The sequence below is a fragment of the Periophthalmus magnuspinnatus genome, chromosome 11 (assembly GCF_009829125.3).
Source record: "Periophthalmus magnuspinnatus isolate fPerMag1 chromosome 11, fPerMag1.2.pri, whole genome shotgun sequence".
Taxonomy (NCBI): Eukaryota; Metazoa; Chordata; class Actinopteri; order Gobiiformes; family Gobiidae; genus Periophthalmus; species Periophthalmus magnuspinnatus.
In genome coordinates, this window is record NC_047136.2 from 23,085,788 (window position 1) to 23,107,087 (window position 21,300).

General features: G+C 36.6%; 1 protein-coding gene across 1 annotated transcript in view; it reads left to right on the forward strand.

Annotated features, from left to right (window-relative positions):
- Nucleotides 1–132: 132 nt before the first annotated feature.
- The window catches only part of slc44a4 (solute carrier family 44 member 4), a 30,468-nt gene continuing 9,300 nt past the window's right edge, over nucleotides 133–21,300 (forward strand). Inside the window, exons 1-9 of the mRNA XM_033975129.2 lie at nucleotides 133–390; nucleotides 12,594–12,642; nucleotides 12,730–12,803; nucleotides 14,523–14,601; nucleotides 14,680–14,779; nucleotides 15,765–15,890; nucleotides 16,565–16,625; nucleotides 19,214–19,334; nucleotides 20,729–20,812. Coding sequence (XP_033831020.1) covers nucleotides 348–390; nucleotides 12,594–12,642; nucleotides 12,730–12,803; nucleotides 14,523–14,601; nucleotides 14,680–14,779; nucleotides 15,765–15,890; nucleotides 16,565–16,625; nucleotides 19,214–19,334; nucleotides 20,729–20,812 — 737 coding nt within the window. The 5' untranslated portion in view covers nucleotides 133–347. The remainder of the gene's footprint in view (nucleotides 391–12,593; nucleotides 12,643–12,729; nucleotides 12,804–14,522; nucleotides 14,602–14,679; nucleotides 14,780–15,764; nucleotides 15,891–16,564; nucleotides 16,626–19,213; nucleotides 19,335–20,728; nucleotides 20,813–21,300) is intronic.

The window sequence follows — 21,300 nt, forward strand, 5'->3', positions numbered from 1 at the left end:
ACAAATAAGATAGGTAATGCTATGTCCCCACTGTGAAAGCAATAAATGCTCTTGTATCTTATAATCCCACCGTTAAAACTCCTCCTCTCGTCCTCACACGATCTCTGTTACGCCCAGGTGCGCGCGGATCACAGGTGCGCGCGGATCACAGGTGCGCTCTGCCTGGTTACAACTGCCTGGTTACCGCTGTCAGGAAGAAAGATTTCTGCTTAGTTACGATGTACGCCCGAATACGACTCAGCGCCTTTTGAAATCCGCTCGGGCCTCCGTTTATACGTTAGTTTTTAAAGATATTTCAGTTTTGGGGAGTTTTTAAGAAGAAAAAAAACGGGGGCTGGCGGCGGGAAATGGGAAAGAAGCAAAGCAAGCCCGCGTCGGACTCAGAGTACGGTGAGTGCACGTCCGCCCCGCTCCAATCACTGTTAACTACAAGCTAACGCTACTGTCACACATGTGCTAAAAGGATCATTATTGTACTTAGGCTATTTTACAACAGGATTTTCATAAACATCGTGTGGCTGAATACATTAAAGTGTGTTTTATGAGCCAACCCGATACATGGTGTAACAGTATTCCAAGTATTCAGAATACAGTACTCTGAACCGAGCTGCATCAAAATGATACAGTCAAAACGCAGCATATGATAGAAACACAGCTTTATATTTGTTACACTGTTGGTTAAGCATTTCCTATCACAAATTAGAGAAGTTAAAATCGCGCCACATTCCCATTAATATTGTGAAGTTTGAAGCCTTAATTGTGTGATCAAGTACAGTACTGCAATGTTTTTTTGTTGTTGTTTTTTTTCTTTGTTTGTTTTATTATTATTTTAGGAAATTAACTGAATTCTGAATGCCATCAAAATTAACTTTACTGGAATACAGTTACTCAAAATTAGTATTCGGTATATGTATTTGTGGTACATGTATTCAGCTATTTCCCAACGGTGTGTGTACGCGTGCTAGACACAACAGCATCTACAAGATAATTAAAGGTTAAAAAATATATAACAGCCTAATTCAAGCTTCAGTTTAAATGGCCTAACAGTATTTTAAAGTTACATTAGGATGTCACCTGCTTGTCTCTATGGAGATGCTATTGCATTGCCTGGGATGTTCCACAATATGGTATTAAACTTGCCTATCTTACATTCATTCAAGTACATGTGTTTTTTTATATAGCTAAAACAATAGCCTACTTGATCTGGTGTCACCTGCTTGTCTCCATGGTGATGCATATTATGCCATAGTGTGGAACATTTTACGCAAAGCAATACCTCCTTAGAGAATAGAGGGCTTCAGAATATGCACTGTGCACCATTATTCCATCCAGGCCTACACTAACTGGAATTAATTATTGCAATTGGCTTTTGTCCATTACAAAATAATAATTGTTGAAATGTACCAGACACATCTGCATTTGCCATACCCTGTTTTTTTTTTTTTTTTTATGTATAATTGTATTTGCTCAAATTATGAACATGTTGAAAATAAACCCCCGGGCCTTTTCAGCAGGTCTCAGAGGACGATAAAAAAAATACTTCAGTCTAGTTCAAAAATGTAGTGCAGTAGAAAGTACAGATAGCTGCTCTGAAATGCAGTGAAGTAAAATGAAAAAGTATCCACTTTAAAATCTACTGAAGTAAAGTACAGCTACCTAAAATGTATACTTAAATACAGTACTTTACTACTTTTACTTTGTTATGTTCCACCACTGAAAACACGCTTCAGTTAGTCTCACTTGTGTCGCCAAAGTAGCATCGTCGTGTCACCCGGGTGCAAAAAGCATACACTGTTTTGTTTAAACTTTAAACTCAGCTTTTCAAACTGTACTTAACTAACACATTTCCAAAAAGTAAATCGCTAGAGTAAATGCGTTTTCTTGTGGCCTATTTTAAACTTGGTACATCCTGGTATGTGTTATTTGATACATTGATGTACCGGTACATGTAGGTTGTATTGACTTTGTGGGCAGCTTTAAAAAGACTAACAAGCACTCCCTGATTATAATGTCATCCTCAAATACATTGTGACAACACAGAAAGTCACACAGATGAAGGAAGAGAATGAGAATAACACAACAAGGAAACACCAAAACTCTTTAACTCTGTTTCCTTGTTGGTCAACGTCTTTCCTCAGACCTGTTTGTAACTTTGCCTCTTATGAAAATCAGTGGTGACACATTAAGTTGAGCAAATCATTGACCAAAAGTGTCCTAAAGGAAGTTAAAAAGCAGAGGTTAGTTATTACATGACTAATGACTAATGACTTAGACATCAGTGGTTGAAAGTAACTAAGTACAAGTAGTAAAGTACTGTACTTAAGTATGGATACCTAAAATTTATACTAAAGTAAAGTACACATACCTAAAGAAAATGAACTTAAGCACATTTTACTTTTGCTTCACTACATTTGAAAGCAGGTATCTTTACGTTCTACTCCGCTTTATTTTTAACAGAACTGAAAAGTAAAGAGTACTTTTCATATGAGATGAGGGGTTTTTACCCTGTTCATGGTAACATTCGGACTAAAGTTTTCGAGTTCAAGCTTCAGCTTTGCGTAAACAAAGATAAATACACAAAATTCAGAAGAAAAATAAAGAAACAATGTCCATTTCTCTCCAGAAAAAAATCTTCAAATACATGACTCAAAACCTTTCTTCTGTGTTATAGTTGTAGATGACATTAAACCTTGGAATCAAATTTAAAATCAAATTTGAATACTTTATTCTCAACCAAAACAAAAAACAAAACAAAAAAAACAGTATTAAATACTGTTCTGCCTCAGAGTTTAAAACACTTTAAAGATGAAAAAACTAATTTGAATAAAATGTAGAATAACCCTTTCCAAAAAGAAAAAAAAATCATAAAAAGGAATGAACAGAAAGATGGATCTGATGGTCCGGCTAAAAAGAAAACAGATGATGAGACACCAGGCCCTAAACAGGGCCGTAGGAGCTGGAGCTGACACCACTACCAGACAAAACACAAACCCTCACCAGGCCAACCTCAGCAAAAGAAAAACCCAAAACGTGACTACCAGACCCACCAGGTCAAACACAAGCTCAGCTGGTTATCTGACCGCTCAGTTTAGAGCTGAAGGAGGGGGCACTCAGGGCCACTGCACTCAAACCATGCCCACCCAGACACAGCAAGTCATTAATGTCTCATCTCCACTCAAGATGATTTAAACTACCACTTCAAAACTCCCCCTTTCTTTATTTATAGAAAATAGAAATGTTATAATGCACTAAAAACCATAAAGCGTTGCATTTAAATTGCTCAAAATTGCTGGAAAACTCAAATGGCATCATCTTCAAAAACTGTAAGCCCTGGAATCATATGTAGAGTTTGCCTCAGTTGAGCATGTGGTGGAAAGTAGGATATAAAAGTCCATCTGTCAAGACAACAGAGCAAAAAGAATGTTTGATTTTTGGATTGCCTTAAACATCATTCAGCCAAACCACTTTAAACTATGAACTGCATTCGCACATACAGTGTCATTAAGTGTGGAACAGAAAAAAAGGAATTTTGATTCAGAATCTTGTTTACAAGTGTAATTCATATTTTGTTATATAACCTACATATGCTCATATAACTGAGTTTTTCCATTTTAAATATCGGTTTCCAAAGTATTGACAGTATTTCCTCATTAACAAAATAAATTATTTCATTTAATGTTATTTTAACTGTGGTCCCTCATGATGCAAACTATACTTCAAATAATACTTTTGAAACCAAGACCAATAATCGCAATAATCCTCTTTACAGTCATCCACCATGTAACAAGGACTTTTGAATTTGTGCAGACTGTTTTTTTTTTTGTTTTTTTTTAGTTTATGTATGTTATTTGTGGTCATACTAACGAGTCCTTGTGTTGGTCATATCGCTCATAGTCCTATAGTTCTTAGTACTTTGATAATACATATTGTCTCTCCAAGGTTGACCAATGACCGTACCACTTGTTGTATTTTATGTCTCTTAAGATTCTTCTTGATGTTTGTCTCAGGTCCAAAGTTTTTTCTTGCCTTTTCCTGGAGTTTTATGAGAACATAAAAAAAACGGTGTCACAGTTTATGTCTTTAGGACGAAACAGTAATTTGACACCACGACATCCCAGAACAGGTTTTGTTTCCAAAGACGTTTTGACAACAGATACAAGCTTTGATAAAATGCTGAATAACTATATTTTTCTCATGCTTTCTCACTTTTTACCAGTGGTGGATGAAGTACTCCATTTTGTTACTATAGTAAAAGTACAGATACAAAAGCAAAAAAGTTAAAGTAAAAGTATCACATGAAAAAAAATCAACTTAAGTAAAAGTATTTGAGTACGCTTTTAAAAATGTACTTAAAGAGTAAAAAGTAAAAGTATTTCACACCAGCGTTGTTCATTTGTTAAAGTGTAAATGTAGTGATGCTGATAAAAATGTACCTATTTTTGTCAACAGGAACAATACAAATCCATTTCTAAAATTTTCTTCTGAATTTTGTGTAATGTTGTGCTCAAAGCCGAAGCTTGAACTCAAAAACTTTAGTCTGGATGTTACCACAAACATGGTAAACATAACCCCAAATCATATGAAAAGTACTTTTTACTTTTCAGTCAATTTAAAAAATGTAGTGGAGTAGAAAGTATAGATACTTGCTCTCAAATGTAGTGAGGTAAAAGTAAAAAATATCCAATGTAAAATGTACTTTTTTATCTGTACTTTAATACATAATTTATCCCCGATTTATAACTCTATCCTCAGACCCAAAGCAAACAAAAAGAACAAAAAAACAAAAAACAAAAGAGCTAGCCAGGAGGCTCTTTTAGGCTGAATTATTATGTTAAGTAGGTCCCAGGCTTAGTTCATACTTAGTGTAGCTCAATAGACCTAACCTACATACAGAAACTGTAAACAATAGCTGTTTACAGTTTCAGTGTAGTTAGCTCCTCTCTTCAGACAGATATAAGGCAGTGTCCACCAGTAATCCAACCAGAACTGAAGAAACAGCTTGGATGAGCAGCCAAACGTCTACAGATTTTTGTCCAGTTGATAGATTTAACTTCAGCTTTTATTAAGGATCAGACCTGGACGACTGAGGGATTACACAAATATCTGTACTTTACTACTTTTACTTTAAGTTGGACGCAGGTCAGGGACTTAAATGTAGGCTACAGGAAAACTAAAAGAGTGACATGTAGGCCTGTCATGACAATTACTGTATCAACTTTCAATATATGATACCTGGAACAATATATTTTAAGGTTCAGTATTTATTTATGTCCAGTTTCTTTGCAAAAGTGGTGAGATTTTAGTATTTTTTGTTGTAATAGGGCAAGATCTGAGCAGTAAAGGGTTGAATAAGTACATGTTATGGTTAATTAATGGTTCATCCTGCTGTTTGTTTGTTGGCACTCATGTCTTTTAATGATTCAGTCTATTTAAAAGCCCTTCACTGGGATAGTCCTGCTGTATTGTTAATAAAGTAGTTTCAATATTATCATTTATCACAATGTTTCTCAGTAGCAATATATCGTGCTTCAAAATGTGTTACTGTGACAGGCCCGGGGGCATGTGGTAACCCTTATGCAGCGTGTTACTTCAGGGAGGGCATCAGACTTAAAACCAGACATGTTACAATGCCGGTAGCCCATGTAGCCTTGTTCTACAGTGTTATTATTGGATCATTGTGGAGGGTTTTGGTTATGGGCAGAAGGCAATGCCACGCTGTGAATGTTTGAATGTTTGGTTACGTGTCTGTATTGATGCAAAACAAATCTAGCTCCGAGTTCAAACAAACTCCCTTGAACCTGACCCCTGCTACTCCTGGTACTCTTCCGGTACTCTTCTTTTGCAGTTTTATGAATTGGAGCCACATGGCAAATAGATACAATACAATGAAATCCATGCATCACGCTGCTAGTAACGCTGTTTGTATTTGCCCTGTGTGTGGTTAGCCTTGCACATGGTGTTTTGAAAGTTTGATTTTCTTATTTGATTAGCCTAAACCAGGCATACCCAAAGTCTGCCCCGGGGGCCAATTGCAGCCCGTGTACAAATTTCCACTGGCCCGCAGCCTCTGGAATAAAAAGAATTATGTGTGGCCCATTGCACTGTTGTCCAACGTAAAATACACATTTACAAGCAATATTATATTTCACCAAGGATGGCAGCAGATGCGGGCCGTGCTCCGAGGTCGTGCTCTTGCTGACTTTTAACAGCAATTGGATAAAGACAGGTTTAAAGAAATCTGAACATTTGCTAAGAAAATGCTGAGTTTGTTTAGTCTCGGTTATGAACTTTAACAAGAACCGTGCCAGGACAAGACTGACTCACCTGCGTGACGTTTTGCGTGTCCAAACCACCGTCTTTGAGCCAGACCAGGCCTATTTACTACAGTCCAGATCTCAGTTTCAGTCCAATCTCAGTTTGTTTGGTGAATAAATTTGAAAATCTCTGTGAATTAATTTTATTGTGATAATCAAAACCACAGATTAAATGTTCACTTTTTCATATTTATAATCTGTGTATAATTCATTTTGTTTTTGAAAGGTGAAAGCCAGTTGCAATAAAAAGTAAAAAAAAAAAAAAAAAGTAAATAGTTCATGTGCATTTAATATTAATGGTTCAAAGAATGATCAGGGTGAATGGTCGGCCCCCGCACCTTTTCACCTCACCAAATCTGGCCCTCATTGCAAAAAGTTTGGACACCCCTGGCCTAAACTATTACATTGACCCACCCATAGTATAAAATGACTCCCTGTAGTAGATGGTATGGACTATTGACATAGCAAAATCACACTCTGTTGTCTCATTCTTATCACCATGAACATCACCATCAACATGGTTTTGCATAGGGCCACATCTGGATCACAAATAAGTTACATACAAACTATAAAGCTGTTTTCAAGCCACGCAAAGAAAGGTATTGGTGACTTGTTGGTACCTCTGAACACTGAACTTTTTACACAAATTAGCCCATTGTATATGATATTTTAATGGGGAAACTTTCCTCTACTTCTCCATCAATATGTATAGGATTCCTACTTCCTACTACATATTAGGCCATTTTATGTTCTCTGCTGTAATGTTGTTTCCTCATCAAAAACATACATGGAGGTGTGTTTTGTACGCAGGGTTTGTGTTAAACATGTGTGAATGAAACAACACAACTCCAAATATGTTTTTGAGGAAACAACAGTATAACATGTAATATGGGCCCTTTAACAACAACGACACTGTGGTTTAGTAGCAGTCAGATATGGTTCGCCTACGATTCAAAAATAAAGGCAGCGATTGACATTATTATAATATGAACTGTGATCAGTGAGCTTTCAACTGTCTATTTCCTCATTTAACATTTGAGGAAACATTGTAAATATGATGCAGTGTAAAACTATACTGAAGTACAGACAGTTCCCTGGAGCTCTTGTTGCCCTGAGACCAATGTGTTTACATGAGTGGACCAAGCACAGAGTCAACTATCTTCTCTCTATGGAGTCCTTTAAAATGTAAACCCTGCCTCACTCTGTGGTGTATTCATCTACAGTTTTCTGAATGTGTTTAAAGGGCTCATATTACGCTATTTTCTGATCTGTCATAATGTTGTTTCCTCATCACAAACAGACCAGGAGTTGTGTTTGTTTTTGAAGAGGGAAGAGCATTATAACATAAGTTAAAGCTCACAAGAATCAATCTTGTGTAATATAGGGTCTTTTAAAATGTGCACCATGATCAAATTTGAATAAATAAAACAAAAAAATTCTAATATTTGAATATGACTTTACCTTATCTCCATGGAAATAAGTAGGTGCCTGCCACAAGACCAAGTTATGAGTCAGGTCTGTTGGGGTTGGACACGCCTGCTCATAAAAACAGTTGTAATTACATTTTATTTTGCCATATTTATTGGCTGAAATATTAGTGCAGCTTTAAGGAAGTAGTAGTAACAGCATCTCTAGTATAAAATGACTAAATATTATGGTGTCTGTCGTAATAAGAATGTCCTGGGAACTTTACAGGCTGAGGGGAAACTGTTAAAGGTTCACTGATTAAGTCTCTGCTCCATACCGCTAGCTCTGATGTCACAGATCGTAAAGTGGACAAAATAAAATCATAAACTTGGCCGCTAACCGCGTGCAGTGACTAAACTATTCCTCTACGATCATACATTTTTTCCCCCGTTTCCTGACAGCTCTAACCTCAGCAGGATTCTGCCCGATAACGTTCACTATCACACAAACAGCCTTATCGAAAATATCTAAAATAAGTTGTCACGCTAATATAAGCTACGACAATAATGACATGGAGTGTATTTTATTTCAAATACCTTTTTTACCATTGTTTTACTATTACACCATCTACTCCTTTTTTATGTTGTACCATATTGATACTTTGCAGCTGATGTCTTCAACATTCCCTGGGGGCATGAAGCTAACTGTAAGCACTGCCCTGTCTGAAGTTCTGTAATCTGACCTTAATTTCATCAAAATCTGACCAGAAATAACTGATTTTAGCTGAACATGTGAGCTGATTTATGCTGTTAAACAAGTCTCTCACACCATTAGCCAACAGTTTTTCAGTTAATCAATGAAAAACTGTTGAACCTTTTTGTGGAAAATCAAACTCATAAACAGGACCATGAACGCTCACACTGATCTCAGGCTCCTGAAAATGTGTTGTTTAAATCCATTTTGTATTCTTTCTTGACTTTTCAGACAATCTTTAAAACTTTTTTTTGACGGTGCTTGCTAATGTGTGCATCGTATCTCCATGGTAACTGCTGAACATTCAAACATAGAGATACATGTAGAACAGCCCCACCGTGATGTTATTGCAAAGTATCAATTGCCATAGGAAATTCCTGGTTATTTTTGTTTGCTAGTCATATAATTCACAATTGAGAACCAAAACATCAAACAGACACAGACATAAACAAGTCCATTATGACATTATGGTTATTTTTCCTATTTAGAAATAAATCAGCATTACAATTATTATCAGTACAAGCTATATTTGATCTGAACATGTGTACCTTGTATCTGGGGACATTAAGTCATGTTTAAGAAATTGCACCAAATAGCTATAAAGGCTGTGAACTTTCCCAGTAAAAACATTTAATCCAAACATAAACTCTTCCTTCATGTAATCCACCAATCAGATTCCGTCCCATGTGCCTTTTGCATTTGTCTCATTTGAATGTGACCAAACACACACAGACCAACCACTGTTTCCATTGGGGCTCATATTGACTCTGTGCTGGGAAGTGTTGTCACAATAATAAGATTTCAAACGTGATATGAAGCACTTGATACTCAATATGATTTTTGACACCACAGTGTAATTAAATACATAAGCTACAGGGCTTTTATAAACTGCTGTCACCTCTATCCTCTCTAAAACTGCTCAGGAAAAGTCAAACATTGCAGTCTGGTTAAGGTTTAGGGTTGGAGCTTTAGGATTTATTAGTGTAACTGCATGAGGACACATTTTTGTAAGTCATAAAGTTCAGGGAAAAAAACTCTGTCTCAAGGGAGGTAGAAGTAAAAGTATAGTAAAGTAGTAGGCTACGCTTTCCTGTACAGAAAAAATACAGACATCGTTTAACACAAAAATAGTCACATTTTTTCCTCTAAAGTTTGAACTCTGCTCCAAACCACATGCTGTTACTGACAGAGGAGAGGAGAAGACCCAAGCTGATCACTGATGTATAGAAATGACTGAATCTAGATCTCAATTCAAATAACATATTTTTAACACAAAAATTGTTATTCTAACTATTCCAAAGTTAAATGGAAGTCTGAGTTGGGCTTATTTGCCAGTGTTAATATAGTTAATTAAACTACTCCTCAAAACGTTAAATAAACTAAAATTAAGAGTAAAAATGAGTGGATACTTACTGGTGGTTATTTTTACTTCTCTACATTTGAGAGCAGGTATCTGTACTTTATATTTCACTACATTTTTTAACAGGATTGAGAAGTAAAAGTATTTTTTTATTAAAGTTTGAGATCTGCTGAAAAGGCTGAAGAGTTTATTTTTAACATGTTCACGAAACACAAATATACAAATATATCGATTTAAATTGTTTCTGTTGATCAAACTTCAGCACATACCTGTATCAAAATCAACACATTTGAAGCTGTATTATATCTCAATCAGCAAGAAATACTTTTACTTTTTACTCTTTAAGTATGTTTTTGAACAGGTACTGTAATACTTTTAAGTACATGTTTTCATGTGATACTTTTGCATAAGTATTTTTTTGTGCTCCAGTATCAGTAGTAGCAATATTAAGTACTATCACTGGTATTATCCCACACATTTAGGCTATATTACAGGTCTAAATTTTGTGATGAGTGAGTATTTTGCCTGTATTTCTTGCTAAACTGGTTTTCTCTCTGCCTTCTCTTTGCTGTTTCACTCATAGTGGCACATGACTTTCTTTACACCAAAATATTCAAATGGATTTAAACAAGTTCAGATACAGCAGCTACTAATCCTTTGTGTTAATACAAGTAGTTTGGGCAGGTTTAAAGTCTGATGAGTCTTGGGTTGGTCCTGGTTTAGACTATAGTTTGTTTGACCTGGTTTAGTTCTGGCTCAGACCTGGTTTTGTTTGGTCCTGCTACTTTAGTGTTTAGTATTTTGTCCTTTTTTATTTTAGTTTAACAAAATAACCCTCCTCAATAATGATTTTGTGTTAATGCTTTTTCAATAGTTAACCCCAGAGGAAGAAAAGGTTGTATATTGGTAGTACTAGTAATGTTTTATGATTCTTGTTTTAAAAGCCATTGTAAACTTCATTTACAATAGGATTTTATTTCACCTTTATTTCAATTGTGCAGTTTTTGTAATTGTTTGGAGCCATGATTATAATGATTTAAATGGAATACATTTCATAGTGCTATTAAAATCTAAACAAATGTGTCATTTACATGGATATGAACATTGGGGGATTATACCTGTGTCCCAGTACGTAAGAGCAGTTCTTAGTAAAAGGCAGCTATTTTTAAAAACATTTGCTTTTTTCCAGGAAGTGTGATGAATTGCTTTCCTTTTAAAGTGTGTTTGACAGATGAATATACTTTTTGAATTGTAGCCTGGTTTGGTTGGAGAGATCCTGTGGCAAATATGTCATAATTTTACCTGAGTCCAGTTGCAGTTTGTGAAGAAAAGTAGAAAACAAAAAGCTGAAAAATACAGGAAGTAGTGCATCCTAAAACAGAATCCTTCTCCCTAGTGTCACCAAGTGCATCCAAAATGCAGACAATTTACAAAGAAGGCATTTATCTGACAGTTTAAACATTGATTTAACATTTAATTTTATTTGTCAAATCATAACCATTATGTAAGTTAGATAACCTTTTGCCCTTGTTAATAATATGGTTGCTAGGTAACATACCTCTACATATGTCATATGTGCTGCCCGAGTCCAACCAGGAAGTAAAATTATGAACTTTAGCGAAATTACAAAACTAGAAAAAACGAGCCAAGGTATTTAGTAAACTCTTAAATCTAATGATGTGAAATATGTTTTAGAGAAATTAGTAGTTTAACCTCATAAACACTTTAACCGTTTGTAAAGTTATTTATTCTTTGTAAAGTTTTTCATTTTGACACATACTTTTATCAGTGCTGTTACTTAGGCAAATTTCCTGTATTTTGTGCCTTACCATAACCTCCACCACATGTTTGCCTTCAGTAATATTATTATCACGCGTTGTTAATGTGTTTACTTTTCTGATAGCTTATCTGCCTGTGCACACTGACACACATAATGGACCAGTCCAACAGTGAGCTCGTGTTTGAGAGAAGCATATTGGCTGATAAAATGAATTGATTTGAGCGATTTAGCTTGATTTACAGAGGTCAATTTTTCTCATTAGGACAATGAATCCTGCTTATAAAGGGGTGCTATGGAACTTTTCTGGTGGAAGGACCACAGGCAAGCAAGCAGAGTTTATTTATATAGTACCTTTCACCGACAGAGAAGTCACAAAGTGCTTCACAATAAGAAGTAAAAACTCATAAAAATAACTTGCAATTACAACAGAGTTGATACAATGATACGCCAGTCATAGCAGCCTCTAAAGAACTCCGCCACCTTACTTATAACCTGCTTGTTGCCATAGAGATATTATTGCTATGCCTGGAATGTTCCGCACTATACTTCTATCTATTATCTATCTTGACTTTAATCAAGATAGATGATGGATAGATAAAGGTGTTAAAAAACATGCATTGACATGCAACTTGCCCTGGTGGCATCACCAGCTTGTCTCTGTTTTGAAATACAATTTAAATGCCATATTGTGGAACTTTCCAGGCAAAGCATTAGTATCTCAATGTAGGTAAGGAGCAGAAAGCTACATAATGTGTCTTTAACTTAGTTTCTCATCTTGTTTCATGCATGTTGAGTATAAAAAATGCACATACCCCATTGGCAGATATTTCATAATTCAAGCTAAATTGTCTTGAAACCTAAACCCCCCCCCTCAAATCACAGTTAATATATGGAATTTAAATCTATTTAAAAGTAGAAATCCCATTTTTGCAGTGTACATTTTTATCCTAAAGCACATGCATTCTGTTTTGTTTTACAGGAGAGCCGTGCCAGTTTGACCCCACCTTCAATGGACCACTAAAGAAAAGGTGAATGTGGTTTGTAAATAATGATTTTTACTTTAATTTATCATCATAATAACACACGTGCTTCTGTTTCACTTCTGTTGTGTTCAGGAGCTGCACAGACATCATTTGCTGCGTCTTGTTCCTTCTGGTGATCCTCGGTTACCTGGTAGTGGGAATTTTAGGTAAGATAAAACTCAAATCAACCAACAAGTTCATCTGAAATATGTATCAGATTAAATGTTCTGCTCTATTGGAGCACTGATTAATGATTGGCTGCAGGTTCTGGGGTTAAAGTAGCGAGGATTCAGAGTCCTTTTAGGTTTAAAACAACTGGAATTCAGCACTGAAACTGACAAGAATGAGAGATTCTTTTTGTAATTAAGAATAAATCAGCATTAGAATTATCAGTAAAAGTTATATTTGATTTCAACATGTTTATCATGTCTAGGGACACAGATCAGTCAATTGTTATGTTCAGTTCCTTTTAAATGTTTGTATCTGGACAAATCCGAGCTGGTATGTTCACTTAGGAGTGAACACAGAGGTCACTGGACAAGGGCTGTATTGAAGGAGGAAGTACAAAGGTTTTTTTTTCACAGCTCAATGCAGCACATGTCCACTTGGGAAATCATTCATCGGTGTGGAACAGTCAAAAGAAAGAAGAGCGACCTCATAGCTTACACTCTGCGGTTGTAAGCTACATTTTCAGCCAGGGCTGAATGACCGAGGCATGGCTGACATTCAGTGGTGGAAGTATTCAATTTTTGAAAAGTGTAAAACTACAGATACTGGAGCAATACTGGATTTGTTTAAAAATATACTTAAAAAGTTGAAGTATTTTGAGATCTATTAAAACTTAATGTAGTGATTTTGATAAAGATTGGTAAAGATTTTGTTCAACAGAAATAACTAAATCAATATTTTTTATTCTAGTAGTTTTTTATTTATTAAATTATGGATGTGTTAAAAATAAATCTTCATGGTTGTATACAGGTCTCAGACAATAATAAAACTTTTACTTTTCAGTCCAGTTAAAATGTACTTAAGTAAACTTTTAGGTATTTGTACTTTACTTAAGTACAGTCCTTTACTACTTTAACTTTGTTACGTTTCACCACTGCTGCCATTCTGTGTAAATGGCCTCTTTATCATCTCATGCATACATAGGTGAGTTGTGTCAAGTGTCTTGCCCAAGGACATAACTGGAGTTTGGATTGTGAGGTGGGATCGAATAAGCTCTACCGGGGTTGCCTAAATAAAAAACAAAACTCAGATACTTGCATACATAAATTTGTATCTTTATATGAGCAGGTATCAATACTGAATAAGTTGCATATAAAAAGGTCCTTTCTTTTGTTTAAATATGAATTTGATCTTTATCAGAACGAGCATATTTCCAGTGTAATATTAAATTGTTTAACATTGAAAATGACATCTATTTCTATTGTATGAAAAACATCATCTTTTTTGGGTACGTTCCCACTTTTCCTGATTTGGTCTGTTTTTTGCTGCCCATTTTAGTCCTGATAAACTTGCTTTGGTCCTTTTTTAGACTTGGTTTAGTCCTACTTTAGTCCAGGTTTAGTTCCAGGTTTAGTTCCAGGTTCTGTCCCAGTTTTGATGTGGTCCACAATGTGCAAGTGTGAACACTACTACCATTTATCATTATTGAGCTATTTGAGTGTCAAACCCTTCTCATAATATGTACATGCATTTTCAATTTTAGCGTCGTAACAGTACGCTGTTCCATTGTGGCTTCTATGCTAATCCTTTCTTTGAGCTGGTTTAGTCTGAGGTCAGTTAGAATAACACAAATCGTCCTTGTGGTAAAGCTACTCACCACAAAGTCGTTTCACTACATTTGTTGCATTATTACAGCTCATTGTGTTCTGTCCTCTCAGCCTGGCTCTATGGCGACCCCAGACACGTCCTCTATCCTCGAAACTCAACCGGGTGGTTCTGTGGCACTGGACCAAACAAGTAACTACTGCATTTGAGTTAGTTATCATTTTAACCCAATACCCAACACATCTCACCTTTGATTTGTGTGTTTTTCAGGGATTTACCAAACTTATTTTATTTTGACATGATCAAATGTGCAACCTCAGTCAATATAATGGCCTCAGCCCTCAATGGGCTTCAATGTCCAACCACACAGGTAAGGCTTCTGAATGTATTTTAAATGTACTTATTTACATACTTTACCTAATATCAGTTTGTTGTTATTGACAGCTGGCAAAACTCTTCCACATTGTCTCGTCTGCACCTAAATATGTTTATTACTGTATTTCATTTAGTTAATCTGTATCTGTAGTTATATGGGACACTGGCATTTTAAAGACTATGTTCCCTTTAAATTTGCACCTACAAACACCAAACTTTTCTACCATGCAGCGGTGGGTAGAGCAGCCAAAGATTATACTGAAGCAAGAGTAACATTACTTAAAAATAATATTACTCACGTAGTTCCAAGAAATTAGTCAAGTAACAGTAAAAAGTATTGGGGAAAATGACTAATAAAAATAATGCACAAAATCTGGTGTTTTCAAAGGATGGACACAAAAAGTAGAAAAAAAACACTAAATCATATCTTAAGAAGTGGTTCAAATCTTGGTCAACAAAGATTTTGTCACTTGTAGACTTACTCTCAGAGGGAAGAGGAACCAAAACTTTTACTCAAGTAAGAGTATGGTACTGTAATAAAAAGTATTACTCAAGTAGGAGTAATGGTATGTTGCTTGAAAAGTACTTTGAAAAGTACAATTTCTTTTACAGTTACTCAGTTACATTTACTAGAGTAACTTTTGACTGAACGCCAACATGCAACATTTTAACAGATCGCACATAGAAGGATTTATTGTTGTCTAAGCCTGATTCTTTACGGTCGTTTGAAATTAAAGTTTTCAGAAAATATTTATTCAGATCCATAATCTTATTAAGTTACTCCATTTTTACTCCTAAATATATGTAATAAAGAACATTAATAATTACGTCATGTTTATATTTATAAGGTGTTAATAAGTACTATTTATATATTTATGGTAGTAAACTGCAGAAGAAGCTTCACCTGCAGTGGCTGACCTTATTTGATAAAACCCCTCTACAGTGTAATAATTGTGGTCCTTGTATTTGATTTTTTTCAGGTGTGCGTGAAAGAATGCCCCACCAACTTTTGGGGAGTGGGACTTCAGAACCTGACAAAACCGCCTTCAGAAGTTTTTGATCCAAAATTCTGTGTGCCTTCTCTAGATCTAAAAACAACCAAGTGGGTGAGTCAGGTTTCAGTGGTGGCTGTGGTTACATGCACACTCAAATTAATAGATTAATTTAGTAAGTAAGTAAGTCAACTGTTTGCATCTATTAACACATTATAAAGAATATGTAACATTTTATTTTTATGAACTTTGTGGTTTTTTTAGGAGGTCTAGGGGTTTTGAGCAAATTATATAGAATTTCCTGCATTCTGGTGCATTTTATGTGTAATAATTACTTACTTAATGTCATTATTCTGTCCGATCTTTTGCATGGAATTTGCTCAGATGAATAGTAAAAAATATAAATAAATAAAAATACTTTCAATAGAATTAATATTCTTTGGTATGCTACAATCACTGTCAAATACAAATGTAATAAATAAATATACTAACTTTTTTTTCTCAATAAAGTGCAAAGAGCCGGAGGCTGGAGGCTTTAAAGAGCCGCATGTGGCTCTTTAGAGAGTGGTTGCAGTCGGTTAGATGAATATTCTAGTTATCTGATTTTTCCTTCCCATGTAAAAGTACACTCTGATTGTGATGGAAGGTCCACCACCTGCTTGCCTCCATAGAGATGTTATTGCTTTGCCTGGGATGTTCCACAGTATGGCATTAAACAACCCAGTCAAGCTGAATGTAAGCCATCTAATTGTTTAAAAAACTGAATCATGTTTTTGTGTTTGTTTCAGAGCGTACCAGAGATCATAGATAAAGAGCAGTGTCCGTTCTTTTACACACCAACAATTTCTGGTATGTTCCGCACTTAAACCCCTTTTATGATTTCTGTTCTTTCTGTCATTAGTAAAGTACATGAGTTTGTATCTATCCCAGGAGTTACACTTTTTGTGGTAGGACAATGTAATAAATAGATTCATGTTTTATCATTGTCTTATTTTCTTGTGGTTAATCTAAATGTAGCTATAAGATGTTTTTAGTTTTTGAGTAGAAACTGTAATAAATGATTCCTTAAAGGTGCCCTATGGAGCTTTTCTGGGGGAGGGTCTGCCATTTGCTTGTCTCCATGGAGATGTTATTGCCTAGTCTGTAACCTTTCATAATATCTGTGATCTGTGGAGAGGCGAGTCTTCCATTTTTATCTTTTTTTTATTTGTGTATTTATTTTTGGTAATAGAGATACCAGTAATAAATGCAAGATGGATTTAATGGCATGCTGCAGACCCCCCACCAAAAAACAGTGCACCTTTAACGCTACATTCACACTTGTGCGTACACCTCATCAAAACCTGAACTAAACCCAGGACTAGACCAGGACTAGACCAGGACTAGACCAGGACTAGACCAGGACTAGACCAGGACTAGACCAGGACTAGACCAGGACTAGACCAGGACTAGACCAGGACTAGACCAGGACTAGACCAGGACTAGACGAACAGCATCACAAAGAAAGTGGGGCCAAATCAAGATCAATGTGAATGCATCTATACAGTTTTAAACTGTAGACTGGTTTCTTTTAAAGTGCTTTTGACAGATTAATATATTTTCTAATTGCTACATCAGTAAATTAGCACTTTCTGAAGAAATTTGGAAAGCAAAAAGTTGAAAAATACAGGGAGTATTTTTCAACTTTTAGCTGTGAGTTCTAAAACAGAATCCCTCTATGTCAGTCATCACTTCCAAAATCATCATCATTGTCATCATCCAAAATGCAGAGACAGCTCATCATTCTTTAACAATATTGTAGATTTAGGATAGCTTTTGTGGTTTAAATCTGCTCTTGGGTTTTTGCGTTAGTGTCTGTGTAATCCCTCAGTCGTCCAGGTCTGATCCATAGCAAAAGACGAAGTTTAAATCTGTCAACTGGACAAATGGTTGTAAGAGTGAAGACATTTCGCTGCTCATCCAAGCTGCTGCTCATCTTCAGTTCTGGTCAGATTGCAGTCTGACCGGACAGATTTAAACTTCGTCTTTTGATTTTTGCATTAGTGGCATAAATTAGTTTCAGTATTATTGTTTATCTTTACTTCAGTGATGTATCGAACTTCAAAATTTGTTATCTTGACAGACCTACTAAGTAACATACCTCTACATATGTCATATCTGCTGCCCCTGTCCAACCAGGAAGTAAAATTATAAACATCACCAAAATTACCAAACTAGAAAATCCATCCATCCATTTTCTTCCACTTATCTGGGGGCTGGGTCGCGGGGGCAGCAGTCTAAGCAGGGACTCCCAGACTTCCCTAACCCCAGACACGTCCTCCAGCTCCTCCGGTGGGACCCCAAGGCATTCCCAGGCCAGCCGAGAGACATAGTCCCTCCAGCGTGTCCTGGGTCTTCCCTGGGGCCTCCTCCCGGTGGGACATGCCCAGAACACCTCCCTAGGGAGGCGTCCAGGAGGCATCCTGAGCATATGCCCGAGCCACCTCAGCTGGCTCCTCTCAACATGTAGGAGCAGCGGCTCTACTCCGAGCTCCTCCCGTGTGACTGAGCTCCTCACCCTATCCCTAAGGGTGCGCCCGGCCACCCTGCGGAGGAAACCCATTTTGGCCGCTTGTATCCGTGACCTTGTCCTTTCGGTCATTACCCAGAGCTCATGACCATAGGTGAGGGAAGGAACGTAGATTGACCGGTAAATCAAGAGCTTTGCCTTTGGGCTCAGCTCCTTCTTCACCACAACGGACCGATACAGCGACCGCATCACTGCAGACGCTGCACCGATCCGCCTGTCAATCTCACGCTCCATCCTTCCCTCACTCGTGAACAAGACCCCGAGATACTTGAACTCCTCCACTTGGGGCAGAGACTCACCACCCACCCGGAGAGAGCAAACCACCTTTTTCCGGTCGAGAACCATGGCCTCGGATTTGGAGGAGCTAATTCTCATCCCAGGCGCTTCACACTCGGCTGCAAACCGCCCCAGTGCCTGCTGCAGGTCCTGGCTCGAAGAAGCCATCAGGACAACATCATCCGCAAACAGCAGAGATTAAATCCTGTGGTTCCCGAACCAGACCCCCTCCGGCCCCTGGCTGCGCCTAGAAATTCTGTCCATAAATATAATGAACAGAACCGGTGACAAAGGGCAGCCCTGGTGGAGTCCAACATGCACCGGGAACAGGTCTGACTTACTGCCGGCAATGCGATGCAGAAAAGAGGGAGCCACTGTCTGTGTGAATGGTCATGTATGTTAGTTATGCTAGTCTTACTAGAAAAGACTAGCAAAATATTTTGTAAAATCTTCAATATACTTAATACTTAATTATCTTAAAATACAAAATACTTAATTATGTTTTAGAGAAATGAGTAGCCTAACCTGTCATATTCAGTAAATAAAACCATTTGCTTTTACCATGTACCATGTATGTCTTGTCTTGTTTCAGTTCTCGGTCGTTGTTTACCCGACGTCACCGCTCTCAATAATATCCCAAACTTCTTCAATCAGATCCCAGGTTTGCCCCCATCCATCAACGATACCGCTGATCTGATCAGAAATGGCACTGGGTAAGACTCCTCATCAACTTTACAAATGATAATAACTTTATTTTAATAGTAATTTTACATTAACATAAACCTGCATTACGTCTCTTCTATTTACAGCCAAAGGTCAGTGAAGTAGATTCTAGTCCCTTTGTAGGAAAATGCTTTGTGTGTATTATTTGCATAGGTAAAATTTTAGATCAGTGATTCTCAAACTGTGCTATCGACTCCTATGGTGGAATATATGAAAATATATCACTTATGCAATTTATCCATGTTTTACATGATAATGCCCTATTGTGGAACATTTCATCCATCTGCTTATTCTATTTATTTGATACTTGTCAGTGTAGCGGGGCTTTAGAAGTGCTTTCAGTATTGTGGCCATGTTTGTCTTGCTATGCTAGGGGCACATAACCTGGAATGTTCCACAATAAGGCTTTAAATTCAGATCAAATTTGTGGATCATCAAACATGAAATAGATTATTTCAATTTATTATAGTTTCTAAATGAGTTCTTAGTCTTGTTTAGACCAATATTTGTCCTGGAGATGTGGTGGTTTAGTGTTTAATCTGACTTCAGATCTATGAAAATGGATACTCTGCAAATGATGCCATCAACATTCTCTGGGGGTGTGATGCTAACTGTAGACACTGCTCTGTTTGAAGCTCTGTTACTCAAGTTAGACTTTAATCTGATTTTAGTTCTTTCTACTCAGATTGTATTAAAACAGAGTTAGCTGGAGCTGCTACAAGTGAGCTGATTTCTGCTGTTAAACCACTCTCATATAAAATTACAGTCACAAGCTAACTAGCATTAGCCGGCAGTTTTTTAGTTAGTCACTCTCACCTTTTTGTTGATCATCAAATGTGACTATGATCACAGGCTCCTGAAATTGTGTTTAAGTCCATTTTGTATTTCGGTATCTGCTGAACATTCCTCCATAGAGATACATGCAGAGCACCCCCAGCATGATGTCACTGCTCAGTATCAATATTTTTTCAATAATTTCCTCAGTTACATTTACTAGAGTAAACTTTTATTATTACTATTATTATTATTATTATTATTACTATTATTATTATTAGTAGTAGTTGTAGTAGTATTAAGTAATTGTCTCTGCCCACCTCTGCCTCATTATTGCCTAAACTGTGGAAGGCAAGTAGTTCTTTTATTACATCGCTTTAAAAGTTTGAGAATCACAAGTATACCTTTTTTTTGTTAGTGCATCTGTAGATGTTTGTCACCTCTTGTAGTTCTTGGTTAACCACTTGCAGGTTTTGGTTAATCACAGACTATTGGATTTCAGAATTGTTTATCACTGTGACAACAGTCATAATTTTTCATCATTCTGAAACCCATGATTATGATTGTTGTAAGCCTGATGTTTCCTGTTTTGCCCTTTTTTCTTCACCAGTGACGTAGTGAAGGGCTTTAACGCCAAAGACATCGGAGTGCGGATCTTTGAGGACTTTGCTTCTGCTTGGCCCTGGATTCTGCTGTAAGTTTATATATATATATATATGCTGCCACCTGCTGGAGCATACGGATACATACATATAAGTAATGTCTAATGTGTAGTTGGGAGTACAGTGCTAACTTTTAATTACAATACTAAAAGCTGCTGCCAGCAAGGGACATTTAGATTAATCTATTTTATAATTACACTGGATAATAAATTTAAAATCTAACTATTGTTTTTCTTTAAGAGCAGCAATATGAGGATGACTAAATTAATGTACGAGTAACTTTCAATTAAAAGTGTTTTTATTGCCATTAAAACATGCATTCTTACTATGAGCAGGGTCACCTTCCACAGATCTGACTTGTCACTTGGTTTTTGTGGCCTGCTTGTCTCCATGAACGTGGGTTAGTTTAATGCCATATTGTGAAACATTCCAGGCATATCAATAACTAATAATTTCCATGGAGACAACCGGGTAATGGACCCTCCATCAGAAAAGTTACACAGTGCACCTTTAATAGAGC